The sequence below is a fragment of the Ostrinia furnacalis genome, unplaced genomic scaffold (genome assembly GCF_004193835.3).
Source record: "Ostrinia furnacalis isolate ACB-3 unplaced genomic scaffold, ASM419383v2 OfSCF2432, whole genome shotgun sequence".
NCBI classification, from domain to species: Eukaryota; Metazoa; Arthropoda; class Insecta; order Lepidoptera; family Crambidae; genus Ostrinia; species Ostrinia furnacalis.
In genome coordinates, this window is record NW_021132671.1 from 108,412 (window position 1) to 130,360 (window position 21,949).

Below are 21,949 nucleotides of genomic sequence, written 5' to 3' on the forward strand. Positions count from 1 at the left end.
ATTATTTTTAATCAACTACTGTCTCATTTTAACTTAAATAAACTGTTTCATGAAAAACAATATGGGTTCACAAAAGGGAAAAGTACGACCGATGCAGGGGTTGCTCTTATCAAACACATTTTCGATGCTTGGCAGGAGAAAAAAGATGCTATTGGTGTATTTTGTGACTTATCGAAGGCGTTTGACTGTGTTGATCATCAAACTCTGTTATTTAAGCTAGAACATTATGGCGTATCAGGCAAGGCCTTAAGCCTATTACACTCTTACCTCTCAGACAGATTACAAAAAGTAAATATTCACGGAACTAACTCTTCGGGCGCCCCCCTAAAAATGGGAGTGCCCCAAGGCTCAATACTGGGACCATTGCTCTTTCTGATTTATATAAATGATCTACCTTTTTATTCAAAGGACCTTTGTGAGATAGTATTATTTGCTGATGACACTTCTTTAATTTTTAAAACTGACAGGCGTCAGGAAATATTTGACGACGTGAATAATGCTCTTTCCAAAGTATTAAGCAAGGCTTGTATATTTTAGTTATTTTCATAGTATTATGTCTTATGGTCTTTTACTGTGGGGCTCAGCAGCAGACATAGAATCAATTTTCATTTTACAGAAAAGAGCTGTTCGGGCAATATACGGTCTTAAACCACGTGACTCGCTTAGAGAAGTTTTTAAAGAAATCAATATATTGACTGTGGCTTCGCAATACATATTTGATAACATTATGTATGTCCGTAAACATATACATTTATTTACTAAGAAAAGTGACGTCCACTCATTTAACACGAGACATAAGAATAAACTTGCTGTTCCATCATTTAGGTTGCATAAGATAGGTAATTCATTCTTGGGGAAATGTATTACCATATTTAACAAAATACCACACAACCTTGTCGAATTGCCAATAAACAAATTTAAGATACATATAAAAAATACCCTTATGTCCAAAGGGTACTACAAGGTTCGAGACTATATTGATGACAAGGATGCGTGGTCAGTTCAGTCTGCACATATTTGATGTACTTACTTAAATTTGACTATTCTTACCGTTAGATAATTCCTGGCAATAAGTGGTGACTGAGTTTGTTCCGGCGTTTCTTCTCAGCACTTGCCATATGTTTGTCTCGAAGCGCTGGTAGGGCCCAAAAGATAAGGAGACATGTAAAGTGCCCCATAAGGGCTACCTTTTTCTTTTTTTTATTATTTTCTATTGACGTTCATAAGTGCCACTTGTGGTCTAAACTGAATAAAATATTTTTGATTTGATTTGATTTGATTTGACTTCTTATTTCTGTGTGATGAATCAATGTTTATTTCTTTCTTTTTCTCTTTAATTGATATCCATTGAAATTTCCCTCAGCATAATGCGTGACCCACGGTGAAGAAGGCCACGACGCTAGTTTTCAGTGTTTCAGTTAATATTTTTTATTATTATTAATCCTTGGCACTTTTAGAAGTTAAAAACACGGTTGGTCATAATGATGACTGAATTATCTCACTAATAGAACCAGTTCAATGATTTAAGTACATGTAACAGGTCAAAGTCACTTCCGAGTATCAATGTCACGTTATGATAATACATTATTTTTACATCACGTTAACTGAAAACAAAATAATATATGACCAGTTTTTGTTTTTAAAGTTGTAAGTAAACAATATTTATGTAAAGTTACTTTACAAAGTAATGTTTATGAAGAACTGGTTAGACAGATAAATAATTAACTTGTTGTAACTTCATGTTCCGGCTCTAATACAAAATGGTGGATATTTTTACGAATTAGAGCGCATTAGTTCCTACATTTTTCATTCTGTTTGTCGTAATTTAAAAAATATTTTGTTCTTCTTTGAAATTGCCTACTGTTGGAAGATTTAGACCGTTTTCATACATGCAAATTTTCATTTGGCAAATTCTCATTTGGCAAAGCAACTTATTGCAAACTTTTAATTCGCAAATGTTTTTTTTGGCATATTATTGTTTAGCAAATTATTGTTTGGCAAAGTATGGTTTGCCAGTAATATAAAATTATATTATATATATCATAATAATTATGTAATATAAAATTTGTTCTACATTAATTTCCTTATTTCATTCTTTGTATCGAAATTTCCAAATGATTCAATAACAATAGAGGTGATTCTAGCGCTCGGCGGCCGCTGCCGCGGCACGCTTCGCTCGCCTTCGCGCATTAAGGGTCACTGTTCTAACCTAACCTACTATTTTCTGCAATACCTACTTTTTGCAACCATACTATTTTATGCAATGTTTACATAAAATTATTGTGAAAACCATGATCATGTGCCTTATGCTTTGATTTGTGGGTAACGGTGGGTAAGTATGTGAAATGTCAATTTGACCAAACAAATTATTTGGGATATAATATTTAGCAACATAAAACATTTGCTATATAAACATTTGCCAAGTAAAATTTGGCCAAATGATAATTTGAGCAAATGAATTAGTTGCGAAAAGTACAGTTGCTAAAAGTTCATTTGGGAAATGAAACTTTGGCGATAAGTTGTTTGCGAAGTGAAATTTGGCGAAAAGTAATTTGGCCAAACGGAAGGATATCCATTATCAGCAGCGCGACTATCGCGCGTTTGCCGCGCTGTTAAAGTCGCCTAAATGTAAAAGTGCTCTTATAACATTTTGATAAAATTATTTTGAATACTAAGTTGATGTAGCCCAGAAAACTGGCAAGACGTAGGACATACGAAGTTCCAAAGGGGAACTTTTCTGGACTGCTCGTAGCTAATTAAGTTCAGATGTAAGTTTTATGCAGGCTACTAGGGGCTCTCGCTGAAATTCTACGGAGGACACGTAAATGCCAAGTGAGGATTCATAAGTTGAATGAATAGAGATGCAGCTAAAGAAATATTTGTGAACTATATTACTTTGTATTTGAAATCCAAAACTAATTAATGAGTAAGTTTATCAAAGCGAACTGCTGTACAGACGAACCGCTTACATACTCGTACTGGATCTGGTGGTAAATCGCGAAGTTTGAGATAGATTTTAGTCTAGAATAGCATACCGGCTACTTTTGTGGAATTAATATTATAAATGCGAACTAACTCCGTGTCTGTCTGTTACCCATTCAGGCACACTTTGGTGTAGAAATAGTAGGAAGCGAGGTTTTCGCTCGCAGTGTTTCTGTGACCGAGCCATGCGGGCGAAGCCACGAGCAGAAGTTAGTACATATCCATATACTTAGTAAACCACCAAACAGCATGTTGGAAGGACCGCACGTTAAACGTAATCTTACGTCTTCAGATCATTAAAGGAAAATATTGAACGATGAGAACAATAGAACGAGTTTGTTCAATTTTATTTTCTAACAAGTTATGTTAATTGGGTCTTAAGAGCCCGTACTTTATTGTATTAATGATTTTTTGGATAAGTATTTTATGTAACGCTTACGTAAATGGTGTAAATAAATCAATTCCTCTACTCTATAGTAACGATAAATGTACTGGCCCTTGGCCCAGTTGTGCAATTAAGTAATTAAAATTATCACTGATAACGTACTGATATAGAACATCAACAAACCTTTAAGATAATTAAGATCATAGTAATAAGACGTCTATGCAGTATTTGTTCTTATTATCTCAATGCACACATTGCAGGAATAAAAATGATAAGTTTATTTTTCTAGCTTGTAATAATCATAGTGCTCTGATAATTTTATCATAATTCCAAGAAAATGTTCGCAATGAAAACTGATTTTTCTTGTCCTTGTTCATTATATTATACTTACTACTACCACACGTTGTTAAGGTAAATATTTTACATTTTGGGGGCGCAAAAGTTTCTTTAAACTTCTACGAACAATAATTGAGTGCTGAAACTGAAACGAACTCGTCGTTTAGTTCCAGTTTCGTAGAGCTGCAGTTTCACGATACGTTTGTGATACAATCACCACAGCCAAAAACTCATATGTATAACTATGTACAGTAAGCCATGACTAATTTTAGTTTCGTCTCTCAAAATAGCTACATATTTACGCCGAAGCGAAAATATTTGAATGGCGGCGCATCTAAGACTTTTGCTATATATTTAGTATTCAATATAGTATTCGTGTAATCTGAATAGTTGACTAACTATGGTAAATGTTGCGTCTTACGTAATAGTGCAAAATATACATTGAAGAATGGATACCGATACTGGTTTACACGAGCTTTATAACAATTATTATTTTGGTTTGCATTCGCATTGCATAATAATATGTAGTATGAACATTGAGAAAATATATTTGAGATACGAAGACCTAGTTTCCGGAGTTGGCCTTCGTACCTAATTAATGTAGTAAGATTAACAAATACATAATTTTGGGCCTATTCCTTGTTAGTGGAGATAACAATGTGTCCATTAATATGCAAAGTGAACGTTTCGAATATAAATATAATGATAATAGTGAGTAGGTAAATGTAAAACTAAACTCACCGTGAGCCATGATGTCACTCCACCTTCTCCCAACCTACAATGCTGAAGAACTGCCTTCCTCACACGTGGAAGCCTTTAAACTGTCCTAATTGTGTTAACGCATTATCTGTTTTCTTCTATCTAACTGAAGCGGATTTATATGAGCCATTTTGGACTTAATGTACCTAACAATACGATGTCAATAACGTTTTACTGCATTTGTGCTCTTGATAAGTTTATAGCGCAGCAAATGACACTATATACTTACACAACGATCGTGTTTACATGACGATCATCAACGTTAAGTACTCGTACCTAAGGTATATTTGAAAACAACTTTTGCTTTGGTAGGTACATCTTACATTTGATGGCAATAATAACGGCTTTCGTAAATTATTAAATCCTGTTTTTTTATTATGATCACGGTATTGATAACTACATCTATTGTCAATCAAAGGTAGTTCCAGCAAGATTTGATGCTGCATAGGATTCACAATATAAGGAATTGAAAAATATTAGTTTGTATAGCAGTTTCCATATTTATAATAATTATAGTATATTTATGAGATTGATGTTTCAATATTACCTATAAATAAATTACTGACAAAAATGTAAAATATTTTTTTTCCAAAGAATATCACTTTTCATCTGGACGGGTTCTGAAAGCTACTCCTTCTGAAGGATTATTTCAGATTCGCAACACCAAAGGGTTTCACTGTTGAATAGTCCGGTAATAAAATGAAACCTTACCGTAGTATAGGACTGTAACTACGAGATTATACCACGTTGGGATAGAATGTGGAAATCCTTGGGGAAGGCCTTTGTCCAGCAGTGGACGTCTTTCGGCTGAAACGAACGAACGAGACAGAATCTTCCTGGAAGAACAAAATTAAATGATGTAACATGATTGTTGATGATTCTTAATAGAATCAATAGAATCACTTCATTTCACTGTCTCGAGACAGGTAGAATCAAACCCTGAAATGGTCTGAAATGATTTTCCAAATTGATGGCGGCAAATTCAGTGTATAGGCAATTTTCTTTTACACAGGCAAGATGTATCTATCTATGTAATGGTGGCAAAAGAACAAGTGAATTACTTAAAACAATCATCGTCATCATCATCATTTCATCCACAGGACGTCTACTGCTGAACATAGGCCTCTCCTAATGTTTCCAGATTGGTATTGGTGGTAGCACCTGCAGTCCCGAAATTGTGTGTTTGTTAAAAGTTAAAAACAAAACAATTTAGATAATTAGATATACGTAAGTTAGGTCGTAACTAAATCTCACAAACATTATAAGGGAAATGCATCTAATATTAGAATGTTTTAGCTGAACGTGCATAGTGCACCTTCTAAGGGACAATCTCTATAAACTGATTACAGACTTCCGGTGCGGCCATCCTCAAAGGAATTTTATTATGAAATTGCTCCGAGCTGCCCTTCCTTTGGCTTCAAGGCGCTCGCTGGTAGTTGACATCAATCTTTCATTTCAGTAAAACTAGATCTTGCCATTTATGGACCTTCAGATATTTTCTTTCTGAAAGAGAACTACCTACCTATTTTGTAAAAATAAAATGATCAGAGAAACTTTGGTCGGGCTGTTGATCACAATGAACAGTAATATGGAAGTGCGCACATTACACTGATATGGTATCGACCCATTCCTCATATAAATTGGAAGCCGACCAAACTATCGGCCGATTTAGTCTATAGTCTACGGCATTGGTTCCCAAACTTATTAGTGACGCGCCCCCTTTCGACCATACAAAAAATTCCGCGCCCCCATCCTCCAGTCAAGATTATTTATTGGTCGTATCGAGCAGTCAGTCTCAGCGGTCGCAGGTTTTTTATACTTAAGTACAAAGATGGCCCGTGCACCCCTTTAAACGTCCATCCACAAGGTGGAGTGAACCGACGACATCATTAAAGGTATCAGGAAGGCGCTGGACGCAGGCGGTTACCAACCGGGCAAAATGGAAAGCATTGGGGGAGGCCTATGTTCAGCAGTGGACGTCCTATAGCTGAGATGATGATGATGATTTACAAAATAAAAAATAAATCACCCCCAGCGCCGCAGTCGGGAATGGTGCCCAAAAGGCTGGCAGCATTGCCATGTTGTATGGCCAGGCTTACTCTTTGACCGAAATAACTGCCAGCCTTTTGATCACCAGTGTCACCAGTCACCTCGGTACCTATAGTTCCAAAATACTGAACTGTCCTATGCATGACATTGACAGTGGGGCGCCACCGTCAATACCGGATCGCTGGTTCCGATTTTTGCCATGTTGGAAACCATATAGTTGAACGATGGTAGCGCCCCCCTGTCATTGAGTTTGGTGGGACAGTTCAGCGTGGGTTATCTATAAGCCTGTTTGCCAGTTTCTTAAAAAAGGAACGAGCTCTTGGACCCCATGGTCCCAAAAAAAATAAGCAACAATCAAAAGAGGTTTTAAAACCATGATCACTGACATTTTATGACACTATGACATATGAGTGAATGACATTTTTCGTTTTCGGGTATGATTTAGTCAGTTTTTGCTTTATTTATTTGGTGAACGTGTATTTTCGATTCTGGTGTTTTTATGTAGAGATTTGTGATGAAGGTAAGAGTATTCCTTTGATTGAAATAATTGCTTTTATTTACTTAGTCTATTTGTTTGTTTTAATTACGAATTAAGAGACACATTTTCGTTATCTCTATTGGTAACAGAATCCATTTAGTACAACGATTATCTGAAGCTAATTACGGGCTCAAAAACTGAACTCCGACAAACGTTACTTCGACATTACGTTACTCCGACACTACTGAATATCGACATGACTTTACTTCGACACTACACTGCTTAGACAAAGGCGAATATCCTTTGTCGGAGTAGTGTAGTGTCGAAGTAAAGTCATGTCGATATTCAGAAATGTCGGAGTAACGTAATGTCGAAGTAAAGTTTGTCGGAGTTTACTTAGGTAGCCAGTAATTCACGCTTAGATTATCACTACACAGTGTAAAACAAAGTCGCTTTTCGCTGTCTGTCCCTATGTACGCTTAGATCTTTAAAACTACGCAACGGATTTTGATGCGGGTTTTTAATAGGTAGAGTGATTCAAGAGAAATTATAAAAGGCTACTAAGGGCTACCTACTGTTTAATTCTAGATAATGTGTGACACGTTTTAAAGTGTATGGTAAATTGCTGAGTGGATGAATTAAACTCAATAAAATGGTCTTACTGAATGTCATTTATTCTTAAAATATATTATTGTGTACTTTCTGGAAGGTCATTGAAGGTGAACATGTTTGATAAGAAATGAAAACGTATTTACTTTCATTGAATGAGTCAAACAAAAATACACGTATCTATCGTCACGGTCCTCGAGTAAAGAAACCTACACATCAACGAAGATATCGTTGCGGGCTTAACTTTCCCCGGGCCGAACTTAACCTTCACTGGTTGGGTTTTTATTGGCGGTCAAACTGTAGATCCTGGCTACACAGGAGTTGCAGCGGTGGGAACGAGAGGTGGGAATAGTCCCGTATCCACGACGACAGATTTCCACGTGGACAAAGCAGTGAGCAGTAGCAGTATCCCAGAAATAGCTAGCCACACTCAGTAACCACCTAAAATTAATAGGTGACAAACAAAACATATGAATACCACAAAATATTTTGTGTGTGTTAACATACTGAACTTGCGATGTTCTGAAATGTAGTAAAGGGTTAACTCAAATAAAACCACAATAGTATTGTACTAAGACAAGACGTATTGATGTTGTTCAAAAATGCACTCTGTATTTTATTGAGACGGACTATGCTGATAGCCGTGAGCGGCTTTTTCAGCTTCAACGGACAATAGGTGAGCGCAGATGGCTCTCAACCTCAAAATTTAAGCAACGTGCACTTTGTAGTCACCCATATAATATTATGTATGGGCCAAAAAATTCTTCGCTTGCGCGTGTTAATAACGTACAGCGCCATCTGTTGGTGGCGTTTTGAACTTAAGGCCATGATTTCCCAAATTGTCGATATTTGACCGATTTTGTTTGCAGATAGTTTCTAAATGAAAAGATATTTTAGCAAACAAAAAATTGTAGGAGTAAGTTAATGTCTTTAACTAGGGCGACAACTTTTCCAAAACACGATATTGCATAGTTTGTCCGATAAAAAAAAATCCCAAAGAAGTACGTCGACGGCTTTTTTGTTTTACTCTCATATATTCATTTTTAACATTTTACACTTAAACTATATACTAGTAGATAGGACTTTGTATTTTCTAGGTCGACAACTTTTCAAAATTTTGTTATTGCGTCTTATTTAGTTACTATGTTGAAAAAATGTGGAAAAATCGGCCATGACGGCTTGGACAATCTCAATCAGTCGCGCGGTGGCGCTTACGGAGGACGGACGCGTGTCAGTTTTATTCCTGTGACAGTTCGCGATTTGTCAATATTTTTGACAAAATCGCCTCTGTCTGGCGGGTGGCGAGTCACAGTATAATAATATCAGTATTACTGGAGAAAGCTAAGAATTTTCAATCATGCATGATACATAGTACATTTTCCAAATATCAGATAAAACCAATGAGTTAAAATTAATTTATTTATGGGAAATTATGAGTCAAGCCGCAGATATAATAATATTTTAGGCTGTTTTTATACAGAAATAAATTAGTTTATTATTATTATTTTTCCACGGTATCTAACCTTTGATTTTAAAACTAAGCCACGGGAATATTAAGAGGCTTCTAAAGTTCTAATATACTAATTCGCCTTCTTTTAAATGCCACCTAACTATTCCAAAGAAAGCGTCAAATAAAGAACAATATTTATATTATGACTTGTCCTCCTGATTTATATGTTACGGTAAATGTGATAAAAATTATGAATAATTACCGGTTATTATGAAATAATTATGATTTGGTAAATGTGATTAATATGAGATCATTTATACATATATGTATCGGGTTTACCAGTTTTAGCCGGACATGTTTGGCTTTTTACGGTCTTGTCTGGCCAAATATTGTCTTGTCCAGCCTGTCTGGCTTTTGTTAGGCTTTTTATGCGAAAGAAAGCCGAGCTACGGAATAATATCAAGCGCTGGGCAACCGATGATGATAGTACTTCGTGAGCTATGACACTAATTTTAAAGTAAAATGTCCGGCTAAATGAAGCACAAAGTCCGGCTTTTGTGTTTTTGGACCTGGCAACCCTATGTATGTACATAGTCTGTTAAAAAATAACGGGAATTTTCGTTTTTTCAGAAAAGTATTTATTTATTGATCTACATTAGTATTTAAACTTTTAAAATAGTCGATATTATACATTATACACGTGTGTTAGCGCTTCTTCCAATTCTCAAAATACTTCTCAAAGTCGATCTTTGAGATAGCCTTTACATCGATCGGCGACGCGTGTTTAATGTCACTTATGTCTGTAAAACGATGACCCTTTAAAGTTATTTTTATTCACGGAAATAGAAACTAGTCATACACAGCCATTTCCGGTAAATTTGGAGACTGGAACATTATTACAGTTTTGTTTTAGCAAAAATTCGCCGCCACTTTCGCTCAAAATTCAGCAATTTTCGAACAAATTAATTTTTCATACCGACAAAAATCCAAAAAATTAGCCTATTAATTTAACACATGTACGACTGTACTCAGTGTTGCACTATCAAATGCAATTGAAGCGCCTCTATGCCAGGGTTTTTATGTTCCTGGTCAGGCTATACTTACTATTTTGTCGGTAAAATGTATTTGTTTGACTTAATATTATCATCTTTATTTGACATTATTGATTGACAAACATTTGTGTGCATGAACATTATAATAATGTTTGTTTCGGGCTGGGTGTTTTCTAACCATAATATGAATGTATTTATTTATGTTATGTTATTTAAGTATGTTCATATCCCATAGTACAAGCTTTGCTTAGTTTGAGACTAGAGGCGCAGTGTTAAAATATTATGTCGAAGGATATTTAATTTTATTATTTATTTATTCACTATTTGAAGGTTACGGTTTAATCCAACTTACGGCTTGTTTTTACACTGTGGCGTCATCGCGTCGCGCGAGTGTCAGCGCGAGTGTCAGTGCGAGGTGTGCGGGGGCTGAGGTAAACGAATGCACGGCATCGAGGCGGTAAATCCTAGCCTTAATAAATAAACACTCTTAAACAGTGCGAATAAACTAATATTCGCGTGAAAAAAGTAATGCGACTACTTTTTAGCCTTCAGTATGTCGGAGGGCTGGTTTAAAAACCATTTGCATCAGCGGCCAAATAGCTGCTGCCAGTTAATCCGCTTATGCCGGCTTAAATCGACCTTTTCCCTATTTTCATCACTTCCTGCCTGCGCGCAGACATGTTTTTGAAATTGCGGACGAAAGTCTAAGCCGTAAATATTAATTATTAGTGATTGTGTGCTATCCGTGTTTTTTATTAAGAAATCAGGTCCTTATAATTAGAATATTTAATTTATATGAACTAATTAGTGATTTTAATGTGAAACTTATTATATTTATTAGCAGCTACAACAAAATAGACATTTTTCGTTTTCTTACCGTTTGAGCTAGGGCCATACCATATCCCAACAAGCATGTGGCGCCTTTTCAAGTTTGTACTCGTAGTTAGGTATAGCAACACTATCCAATCTAAACAATAATATAATTCTCGTAGGCTTACAAGCTGTCAAACTGTAACCAAAAAATGTAAGTAGCTAAACATTAAATTGTTATTATGTTAGTAATATTATGATTAATTTATCAAAGATGATGGCCGTTCTTCAATGTGTATTATGTGTATTCTAACTTTCAATTACGCACCACATTTATCTGTCAACTGTTTGTGATTGAGAGCATATTTTTTATCACCACTCATGTTCTTTGATTAACTACATGTCTGAAAAAGTAGACAAAGCTGTTAATTAATTTTGCGAATATGAGCACATTTTTAAGCTAACTAAGGGTATCACGGTGTCCAGTTAAATTGATGGAGGCCACCTTGCCTGAAATCACGAAATTTTATAAATATTTTGACTTTGACGCATTACTATGTATCTACAACACACTAATACATAATTATGTCTTCGTCGGCCGTTTGGTGTAGTGCTTCGAAATGGACTACTATGCCGAGAGGTCGCGGGTTCGATTCCCGCTCAGTACAAACATTTGTGTGCATGAACGTATTTGTTTGTATGTATTTACAAAAAAAAATTAAGTAGGTAGTAGCTTTTGCCCGCGACTTCACCTGCGTGAAATTTAGTTTGTCACAGATCGTCATAAATTATAGCCTATATGTTATTCTGGGTTATAAAGAATAATACTGTAAAGTTTCATCAAAATCCGTTCAGTAGTTTTTGCGTGAAAGAGTAACAAACATCCATCCAGACATCCTAACTTTCGCATTTATAATATTAGTAGGAAGTACCTAGGATGTTTATATCCGTTGTCTTGTACCTATCTACATATAGTACAAGCTTTGCTTAGTTTGGTACTAGAGGCGTAGTGTAAAAATGTCCAAGGATATTTATTTATTTATGTACCTACTTACTACAACAGTGAGCTATGTAATATGTTGCAGGCTCTGTTGGTTCAGGGAGCTTATAAAGTAAAGCTCATGCTCGGAATGCACTCTAGGAAATGCCTAGAGCCTTCCGTTTCTGCTTGATAGAGCATATAGAGGGGAGTAGGCGGGCTTATGCTAACGTGGTTTTTTCACAAACAGCGAAGTGCTTGCTGGGCTACCAAGAGTATTGGTTAAAATTGAAAGGATTAATTATGTTAACTAACAACTTCTCAAAGGATTTGTTCTTGATATGGAGAAAAATATACAGATTAAACTTTAAATATTATTATAATAAAGGAGTATTTAAAATTTTAAACTAATCTGCGTCATATTAAAATGTTTTACAATCGATGATTTAAATTTTTTTTTGTACGGACTGTAATGATAGCGCCGAAGATTCTCAACTTCAAAAAATGTGTTCAGTAATAATCTATAGGACTAACGAATAACTCTGCCAGTGCCTGAGGAATGGGAGCGGCAAGAGAGGGTGTTTTTGTTGATGTCAAACGTCAGCAAGACTTCAGTTTTGTATGCTTTGTCATAATATGTAGATGCCACCCCTCCTGTGCCGCTCTCATACCTCTGGAACTGACTGAGTTAAACGCTAGATATAGTTCCAAAATACTGGACTGTCCTGTCGATGACATTGACAGTGGGGCGCCACCGTCAATACCGGATCGCTGGTTCAGATTTTTGCCATGTTGGAAACCATATAGTTGAACGATGGTAGCGCCCCCCTGTCATTGAGTTTGGTGGGACAGTTCAGCGTGGGTCATCTATACAGTGTGTTTGGGATAGGGCTATCAATAATTTTAAGCAATGTTAATGTGATGTCAATTTTATCGACAAAAATGCCCCCATAATATTTTATGTGGGCCCATGGGCTTATGACCGCAGTCTGTGGAGGAACACTATCTGTGGTCGCGATCCTCATCAGTGACCGAGGAAGAAGGATGTGACTCTACACAAAAATTGTTTGTATTTCTTATGTGCCCATCTAACAGATAAATAAATAAATGCATTTGTAAGCCAATAATATGTAGGTATCATTAAATAAAAATGAAAAATAATGACAAAAAAAAAACTTAAAAAAAAGTAAATGAATTTTAGATTTTGTCAAAAAATTTGTTTTGACGAGCACATAAGAAATAAATAATATTTTTGTGTAGAGTTACATAAAAAAAAATTAAGCCCCCCCCCATTCCAAGAGAAGGGGGTAGGCCCACATATGGGGGCATTTTTGTCGATAAAATTGACATAATAACATCGCCTTATAGTATTATCGCTAGCCCTATTCAAAACACACTGTATGGTTTATTTCTTTTCTAGTCAGTGAAACTACCCAAAACACGCGTGGGTACTCGAGTCGAGCAATCTCCGAGGAGCATCTCTTCAGTGGACCAGACCATCAGCTCTCCAGATATACCTTCTGACAAGCAAGTCCTGAAGAGGGGCCGAGCCAACGAACTGATAGGCAAGTCGCCAAGAGACGGCCATTCCATTTCAGAGACGCATCTTGTGAGTATTCATATAATTTAATTAGAGTCTTAAGAAAAAAATGTGATTTAGCTATAGCACTATAAGAACGTTCATTCTTGGCCGCCTAAGGTCTCCCGCGCACTAGACAACCTGGCTGCGGGAGCCAATATAATTATAACAGTGTATGGAAGCTAGGGTTTCTGATTTCTTGACTTATTTTTTTTCTCGAGTTTCGGGAATTCTCGAGGCCAAAGTCTCGAGTTTTCTCGGGTCTCAAGTCTTTTAATCAAAACTATTGAAATCGGTTAAAATTTAATAAAAAACACGGGTTTTTGAAATCGGTTAAAATTTAATAAAAAACACGGGTTTTTATTAATGTTATAATGTGTCTGGGTTATAATCAATGATACTGTAAAGTTTCAACAAAATCCGTTCAGTAGTTTTTGCGTGAAAGAGTAACAAACATCCAGACATCCACACAAACTTTCGCATTTATAATATTAGTAGGATAATTATAACTTAGTAATTAACTAAAGGAACAAAAGTCAAAAAGTCGCGTGTAGTTTAAGGATTAATAACCATAAATATCTGGAGCTCCAATGGGGATGTTGCCTGGGTCAAAAAGGAAAGTTTTAATTAGTCCGTCAGTTAACTTATCAAAAAATACTTTACACGTATTTTTCACTTTTTCAAACTAATGAAAATTTAAAGAGATATAGCGCCCCAAAGTTCATAAGAAGAGGCCCGTGACGTCACCGCATGCTTAAAAATGCCGCACGTTGTGACGTCGTGCGCAACTTCAACGCACCATAACTATGTAATTATTTGTTAGATTGACAAATAACATTATATGTGTCCAATATTTTTTGATATTAAACATTACGGACTAAAAAAATTTTTTTAGGCAACTAGCCTATTGAATCACTTGTTTTCCAAAGAACACAAGTCCAAATTAATTGAAAAATTACGATAATAAACCTGCATTTACAAACAAAAAAAACATTTAAACTTGAATAATAAACGTATTTACGAGTAGGTACCTAAACTAACAGATATTAATAAAAAAAATCAGTCTTTAAATCAGTCAGTTATACAAACTTATTAAAATATAGCATACTCGTAGGTGATCATTATTAGTTTCGGTTAAGATCATTACTTGCAAATCAAATTAGTTAAAAAAAGGAAAGACTAGGCCAGTCTAAACGCACCGTTAACCTATTTAATAATTAAACACTTACTTTTGTCTAAGAAAATAGGCTTTCAAGAATATTAAAGCTTCAAAATCGAAACTCGAGAATTCTCGAGCTCCGGTAATTTTTTTCTCGTTTCGAATGAAGCCAAATTTCTCGAGTTTTCTCGAGTTCGAGAAAGCTCGAGCAGAAACCCTAATGGAAGCCCGCGCACTAGGCAGCCAAGCGTGTTCATATACCGGATTGGCTGCTGCCACACCCAGGCTGCGGCTGTCTGACTGCCTAGTGCGCGGGACCGCTAAAGATCAAAGGAATTTTGTATGAAGTAGACAACTTTTTGTCAGCATGAAATATCTCTTCTCTTAATAGGCAATATTAATAACAATTATAGACACACTACTCGTATATTGCCCATGCGGCTCCGTGTTTCCAATTTTACCCTATGTCAACATAAAGTAGGTCGGAACCATTGCATTTAACTGCCTTGGTGAAATTAGTTTGGCTATCGCTACTTCAGCCGCTTAACCTCTAGATAAGCCACAATCTATAGCACAGAAATAAAAGCTTAAGAGTAGGCGCACACCGTTGATTTTTAGTTGGCCGATAGTTGTGCCCGATTTTAATTTGTATGAAGAATCGGCCAAATCGAATCGGTGTAGTGTGCCCACTCCCATACATGCCCATACTAACTGCCCGACTAAACTATCGGCGGACGAAAAATCAACGGTGTGCGCCTACTCTAAAGGTTACCCGTATGTTCAAAGCCAAAATAATTCTTAGAAAACAGTTAAGCACATTTTACGCAATTTCACTTTGTTATTAGAATTCTTTTTATTCTTACTTGTTCTAAATTAATAATTCAGGCAACATTCCGATTTCAAGGAATTTCGTGTAAAAGAAATGTATCAACCTATTAGTAAATGTACATCTTCTGTAGACGTTACTTTGTTGAGTTCCGCCTTTATTTTTAAACAGGGGTCTCACTTAGGGCGCCTGCTCATGAGCGATTTATCGGCGGAGCAAGCGTCGTCGGCATCGCAGTGTGTGCTATGACATCCTTGAGGTATTTTCGCACCTACCTACATTCCACTACGTGCACCCTGTGTGTAGGTACTCCACGAAATTGCTGAGAAGTAAGACGCTGCGCAAGTGGGCAGTGCACAGCAGTGCACACAGCAGTGCACAGTCGCTGCGTGCATGTTGCGATTTGGCCCCCCTCGTGAAATCGCTCGTGTGAACGCGCCTTTAAAGATGCGAAATAGAGTTTGTTTTGCAAAGTTCTTCATAACGCCTTCTCATATTTTAACGATGTATTTATTCGCTAATCCCTGTTAGGCGGATTTTGATGGAATATTTCATCAGGTGAGGGTATTAAGTATCTTTTTTTTTCTTTGTAATTTTGCTAATGACGATGGAGTTGTTTTTAGTATCTGACTCAAGATAAATATTATAATCCGATTACTTTAATGAACCTTTTTGTAGATTGCGGGGTTAAGCACTCTTATCATTATAATCTAATAGGGACTATTTTCTTATTAGGGACCATAATAAATGTAGACAAATAATTAATACTTTTCTTAATAAACGAAATTTCGCGTTATTTTCTGAACTTACCTCGTATGATCTTAAGGTATACCAAAAACATATTCTTAAAAGCCGTAGGCAAATAAAAGTCAACTATACAGTCATGGACTTAATTCTTTAACTATAATGTAGGTATAGTAGCAGAACAGTTCCTGCTGAGTGTTTCCCAATGTACCTACTTACACAGAAAACACAATGAATGATTATCTTATCTTATTTACCCTTTTTTCTTTTAGCCTGTGCAACAAAATGGACCCGAGCTCAAACAGTTGTTTGTAGACAAAAGATCCACAGGGGACGACAGGCCTTCCATCAGTGGCAGTTCCGAAGACATGAACCGACAATCGGCGAGCCCCGTCAAGGAGGGGCTGAGGAGATGCGCCAAGATGGCTGGTCAGCACCATGACCAAGAGAGAGGCCATGCCAGCAGAAAGCAGGAAGCCGGCAAATGTTGTGGCCGCACTTATGGGCCCAAAGTAAGCTGATTTGATATATAGAAATGTTTTGTCACTAACTTCATTTATTAAAATATTCAAGCCGATCAATCTAGACGATAGACAGAAAATATCCTGTAGGATAGACGGTATTTTTTAATACTTTAAAAATAGACGGGACATTGTTCCTATGCTGTTATTTTGATGAAATGGCTTAATGAACAAATCTAAATGAATGCAAAGATAATAATATTCATTTGTAAATTCTTTTACTATCTGTACGAGTAACGGTCGTATTGCGACGATTTTTATTCTAGTCTTGTAATGTTTGCACCTTATTCGCGACGTCATTCTTCAGCAGGAAACCTCTGGGAAAAGAAATTGTAAATCAAAATTATGTCTTATTCCCCGTACCCACAAATTGCTATCTTTTCTAGAGCTTTTCTCAGAAAAATATGTAATAAAATAAAATATTTATTTTCTCCCATTCCAGAAATCCCGGTCATGTAAGTAAATTTGTGGTTTCCGATTACACGTTGCATCCAAACGTAGTAGTAGTTTGGACTTTGTAGTTTCATCTTGTGGACGTTTTCTTTGTTTTGAATTAAATTGTCCTTTGTTTGAGATAATATTTTGTAAACCCTTTGATACACCGGGGGCATGGACATTCGGGTATTTCTCAAATCGGTCCAGTATTTTCGAAGCCTATTCATTTCAAACAAACAAATAGACAATCAATCTTTCATCTTTATAATATTAGTGAAGAATCTACACTGTAGATTCGAAACTTCAATTCGTCTCACACAGATTTTTTATCCCATTTGAGTTTGATTCGATTGAATTTTCCACGGAATTGCAATTAATATTTTGTTCTTGATGTTTAGCTTTTAAAAACCTTGCACTTCATAAGACAAACTTCTCGACTCGAGTGACGTCACTCATGACGCACTATGCCCACCGGTGTGCCTAAGGCTTTACCTGTACATTGTTGGTATCGTTTGTTCAAAGAGCGCCCACATGTATTAATAATTCCTTCGCCTTTGACTAGCCCGACTATATTGTTTCACTTCGCAGTAGCTTGAGTTGATGTTAATTACAACGAAATTATTCTATGGAAGCTGACGTTGGTGCACGGACAGGACTTTCATATTAATACCAGTCAAATGGTCCCTTTTGACAAATTTTAATTAATCTGTGCGGTACAACGTAGATGGGTTTTGGTGAGCACCCATTGTGCGGTGGCGCTCGCACAAGTTTGGCCAGTAGATGTAATTATGTTTTGGTCTCTACCTAGAGTCTTGCATTTTCCTTGTATCCTATAACTACTAGATTTCCCGTATTGTTTTATGTAAGTAGAAAAATCGTTTCTGTTTGGTAGAAAATGAAAAACATTGGCATACTTAGTTTTGTAATCTTAGTTTAAAGTTGCATACAGGAGCTACCTCATTTTGTTAGCTTAACTCTCAAAGGATTAACTTGAGTTTTGTTTAACTGAGTAACTTGAAGTAATATTATAAATAGGTAGATATGCCGCCGGCAGAGAGTGTAGCAATTTGCTTAATAAAAGCTGAACTTAGCTATTGATATTAGATTAAAATAGCGCCAGCCATTCCGAATTATAATAATCCATAGAGGTATTATGTATGTGTTATGAACTTGTCATTATCAAATTAAATTAACATTATTGTCATAATTTACGATACAACAATCTCCTCGCCACACCATTGCGTTTAGGTAGATACTCGTAGGTGTATTTTTATTATTCACTCAAGAAAAAAGAAGAGAATAATAGAATACCTACTGTAACATAAAAAAAATAAGGATTTATTACTTCAAGAAGCATGAATTACATAACAAATTAAAAATTAAAAGAGCCCCGACACAAAAAATAAACTCTAAAAACTAACAAATAATATTTTAAACCCATAATGTCGCGTCAGGGTACCGCTTATGTAAGTCAGACCCTTTATTCAGATTTTTCAGTCGTTTCGTCAGGGGTTAAAAACATGGTTTATAAAGTCAATAAAATTGCACTGGTTACTTTATTTAATTTTCACCCTAGGTTCTCCTCTCGGCCTGGATATAGACGACCCGTTGACGAGGCAAATCCGGGATATCCACAACGACACCAGGAAGAGTGCTCGTATTATCCGGGACTCTCGGGCGAGGTTGCTGGAGATACAAAAGGTACTTTTCATTTTGTCACGTTCCCATGATAGACTAAGCTTCCAAGCTTAAATAAGATCCATCAGAAGAGTTTTTAAAATACACTCGCGAGCAAAAGTATGGAATCACTTACATGAAGTTGTTTCCACGCGATCTTGTGTACTAACGAATTTGTTAGGAACAAAAAAAGTGGCACCATTTTAAAGATTAAACTTTTATCTTTAAATTGATACCAAATTCATTTAAATCACACCAGTATTTAAAAAGATATCCCGGCTGATGTGAAGAAGTAACGAAAAAGACATGTATGAACTGTTTGATACGTCGCGAGTTGCGGCCTATTTACCCCCTATAAAAGCACGCGTTTTCGGATTTTTGCTTTCACACGTTGATTCATACACATCTCCGCTTCTTTTGACACTTTACCTGGGATTTTACACCTTCAGAAGCAGCACAAATCGTTGCACTATTGCAAGAAGGGCTCAGCCAGCGGGCTGTCGCACGTCAGCGCCACATAAGCCAGTCCTGGGTTTCGAAAGTTTTAAGACGCTTTCGGGAGACTGGTGGCTTTATCCCGAGACCAAGTTCTGAACAGCGCCGGCGCACATCGCAGAGGGAAGACCGTTTTTTCATGTCAACCTCTCTATGAAATCGTCATTTGACTGGAATCGATGTCCATCAAGAGCTCAGAAATGTTCGTAAGATAGCTGTTAGCGAGTGGACAGTTCGTCTAAGATATAAGCAATAGAATTTGACTCCAAAAAGGCCTGCCACAGGCTCGAAACTGACGGCAGGTCACCGATAAGCACGCTTTCAATTTGCTCGTACACATCTCGATGTTAAGTCGAGCAAGCCACCCCCATAAGCCACTGTTTCAGCGAACCAGCACTGCACAAATCGCTCCTCAGGCCGCCTATAAACCCGACCTCTTCGACTGCTGCCCTGCAAACACAGTTTGCATTCATCGGAGAACAGAACTCGCCTCCATTACTCGCCTTCCAATCGAGATGTGTACGAGCAAATTGAAAGGGTGCTTATCGGTGACCTGCCGTCAGTTTCGAGCCTGTGGCAGGCCTTTTTGGAGTTAAATTCTATTGCTTATGTCTTAGACAAACTGTCTACTCGCTAACAGCTATCCTACGAACATTTCTGAGCTCTTACTGGATGTCGATTCCAGTCAAATGACGATTTCATAGAGAGGTTGACATGAAAAAACGGTCTTCCCTCTGCGATATGCGCCGGCGCTGTTCAGAACTTGGTCTCGGGATAAAGCCACCAGTCTCCCGAAAGCGTCTTAAAACTTTCGAAACCCAGGACTGGCTTATGTGGCGCTGACGTGCGACAGCCCGCTGGCTGAGCCCTTCTTGCAATAGTGCAACGATTTGTGCTGCTTCTGAAAGTGTAGAATCCCAGGTAAAGTGTCAAAAGAAGCGGAGATGTGTATGAATCAACGTGTGAAAGCAAAAATCCGAAAACGCGTGCTTTTATAGGGGGTAAATAGGCCGCAACTCACGACGTATCAAACAGTTCATACATGTCTTTTTCGTTACTTCTTCACATCAGCCGGGATATCTTTTTAAATACTGGTGTGATTTAAATGAATTTGGTATCAATTTAAAGATAAAAGTTTAATCTTTAAAATGGTGCCACTTTTTTTGTTACTAACAAATTCGTTAGTACACAAGTTCGCGTGGAAACAACTTCATGTAAGTGATTCCATAGTTTTGCTCGCGAGTGTATTTCTTAACACATCTATCTCTGCTGCACATAGGCCTACCCCAATGATTTTCTATATTTAACTTTGTGAACATTTTTCCAGAAAACCACCCTTACCGAAGCAGACGTGAAAGAGCTCGGGGAACGCAACGAGCTGCTCCTCAGAGAGATGGACAGGTTCGACCGCCTCACGAGGAACGTGCAGAAGATGGTCGGGAGCGAGGTGGCTGCCTTCAAGAAGCCAAGAGAGGAGCGCCGGCAGGAGTACATACCAGGGAGCATGTATGGTAAGGCAGTTTTTCCTTTTTACTACGAGGAAGCTCTTGGCGTGCAACAGTCGAGAATTCCTAATCAGGCTGAAGGTGAAGCCAGCTACACCCAGAATTCTCAACCACTGAGGAACAGCTGGCTGTCCTACCTTCAACTGCCGGAACACAACAATGATGTTAAGATTGTTGTTATAGCGACAGATTTAGGTAAGATGGTGTTAGCTAGCTAGGTGGACTTAGAACCACCCTAAACCAGGGAGCATGTATGGTAAGAAGAGGTTTTGTTTTAATTTATAACGAGGAAGCTATTGGCCTGAAGAATGGAAGAAGGCCGTTTGTAGACATCCGTTTTTTCACCGGACAACGGACCATCAAAAAACGGATTTCCTTTGTTTGCTGTCAGTTTTCTCGCCGGACCTATGTCCGATGTATGTACAGTACACACGTTCATTATAAACCAAAATCCGAAGAAAAAATCGGGCCGCAGTCCGTCAAAAAACGGATGTTTAACGAAGGTGAAATGGCTGTCTTATTACCTCACTGTCGAAACACAAAAATGCTGTTAAAGTAAAGATTGTTTTAGGTCTAGTCATCAACGTGTCTCATGAACGTGTTGATCTGTTAGAGCCGACGATCAATTACACTGTAAAACCAGCCTAAGCGTTTTTTTTTCTACATTATAATAAACATAAGATCACTGTTGGATCCATCGGTCCTATAAAAAAGTTACCCGATCGTCAGCTGTTTTGTGCATAAAACATTGGGATGCGTATTAAAAAAAAAACAATTTAGAATCGATTAATTAAATCGCGTCATCCGCTTAATTCAATCATACAATAATTTTTCTGTATGAAAAGTTGTTTCGTTACTTCAAATATAATTAAAAATAATTTCCATGGAGGACGGATACCAATTAGCGTACCTGCACATCACCCTCTCTCAGAGGCAACTTTCTTTATCTATACCTACAAAAATTTTAATGAAACACTTATTTTTCATATCTTAAAACTACGAATGCTTAAAATTGCAAAATTTCGCCAAGACTTTCATCGGCCCATTAGCTCAGTTGGTTAGAGCGTCGTGCTAATAACGCGAAGGTCGCGGGTTCGATCCCCTCATGGGCCAATCTTT

General features: G+C 37.1%; 1 protein-coding gene and 1 non-coding gene across 4 annotated transcripts in view; both read left to right on the top strand.

Moving 5' to 3' along the window:
* Window positions 1–6,936: 6,936 nt before the first annotated feature.
* Window positions 6,937–21,949, top strand: part of LOC114355611 (paramyosin) — a 31,596-nt gene continuing 16,583 nt past the window's right edge. The window contains exons 1-6 of one of the 3 annotated variants that reach the window (XM_028308553.1): window positions 6,937–7,031; window positions 13,310–13,498; window positions 16,470–16,709; window positions 17,161–17,173; window positions 18,730–18,854; window positions 20,653–20,836. In XM_028308553.1, the coding sequence (XP_028164354.1) occupies window positions 7,026–7,031; window positions 13,310–13,498; window positions 16,470–16,709; window positions 17,161–17,173; window positions 18,730–18,854; window positions 20,653–20,836 (757 nt within the window). In that variant the 5' untranslated portion in view covers window positions 6,937–7,025. Of the gene's footprint in view, window positions 7,032–11,097; window positions 11,125–13,309; window positions 13,499–15,686; window positions 15,713–16,469; window positions 16,710–17,160; window positions 17,174–18,729; window positions 18,855–20,652; window positions 20,837–21,949 lie in introns of those variants that run through there. The other 2 variants (XM_028308554.1, XM_028308555.1) reach the window with 2 other exon arrangements.
* On the top strand, window positions 21,870–21,943 carry TRNAI-AAU (transfer RNA isoleucine (anticodon AAU)). Its single transcript has one exon. It is a non-coding gene; the product is annotated as a tRNA-Ile (tRNA).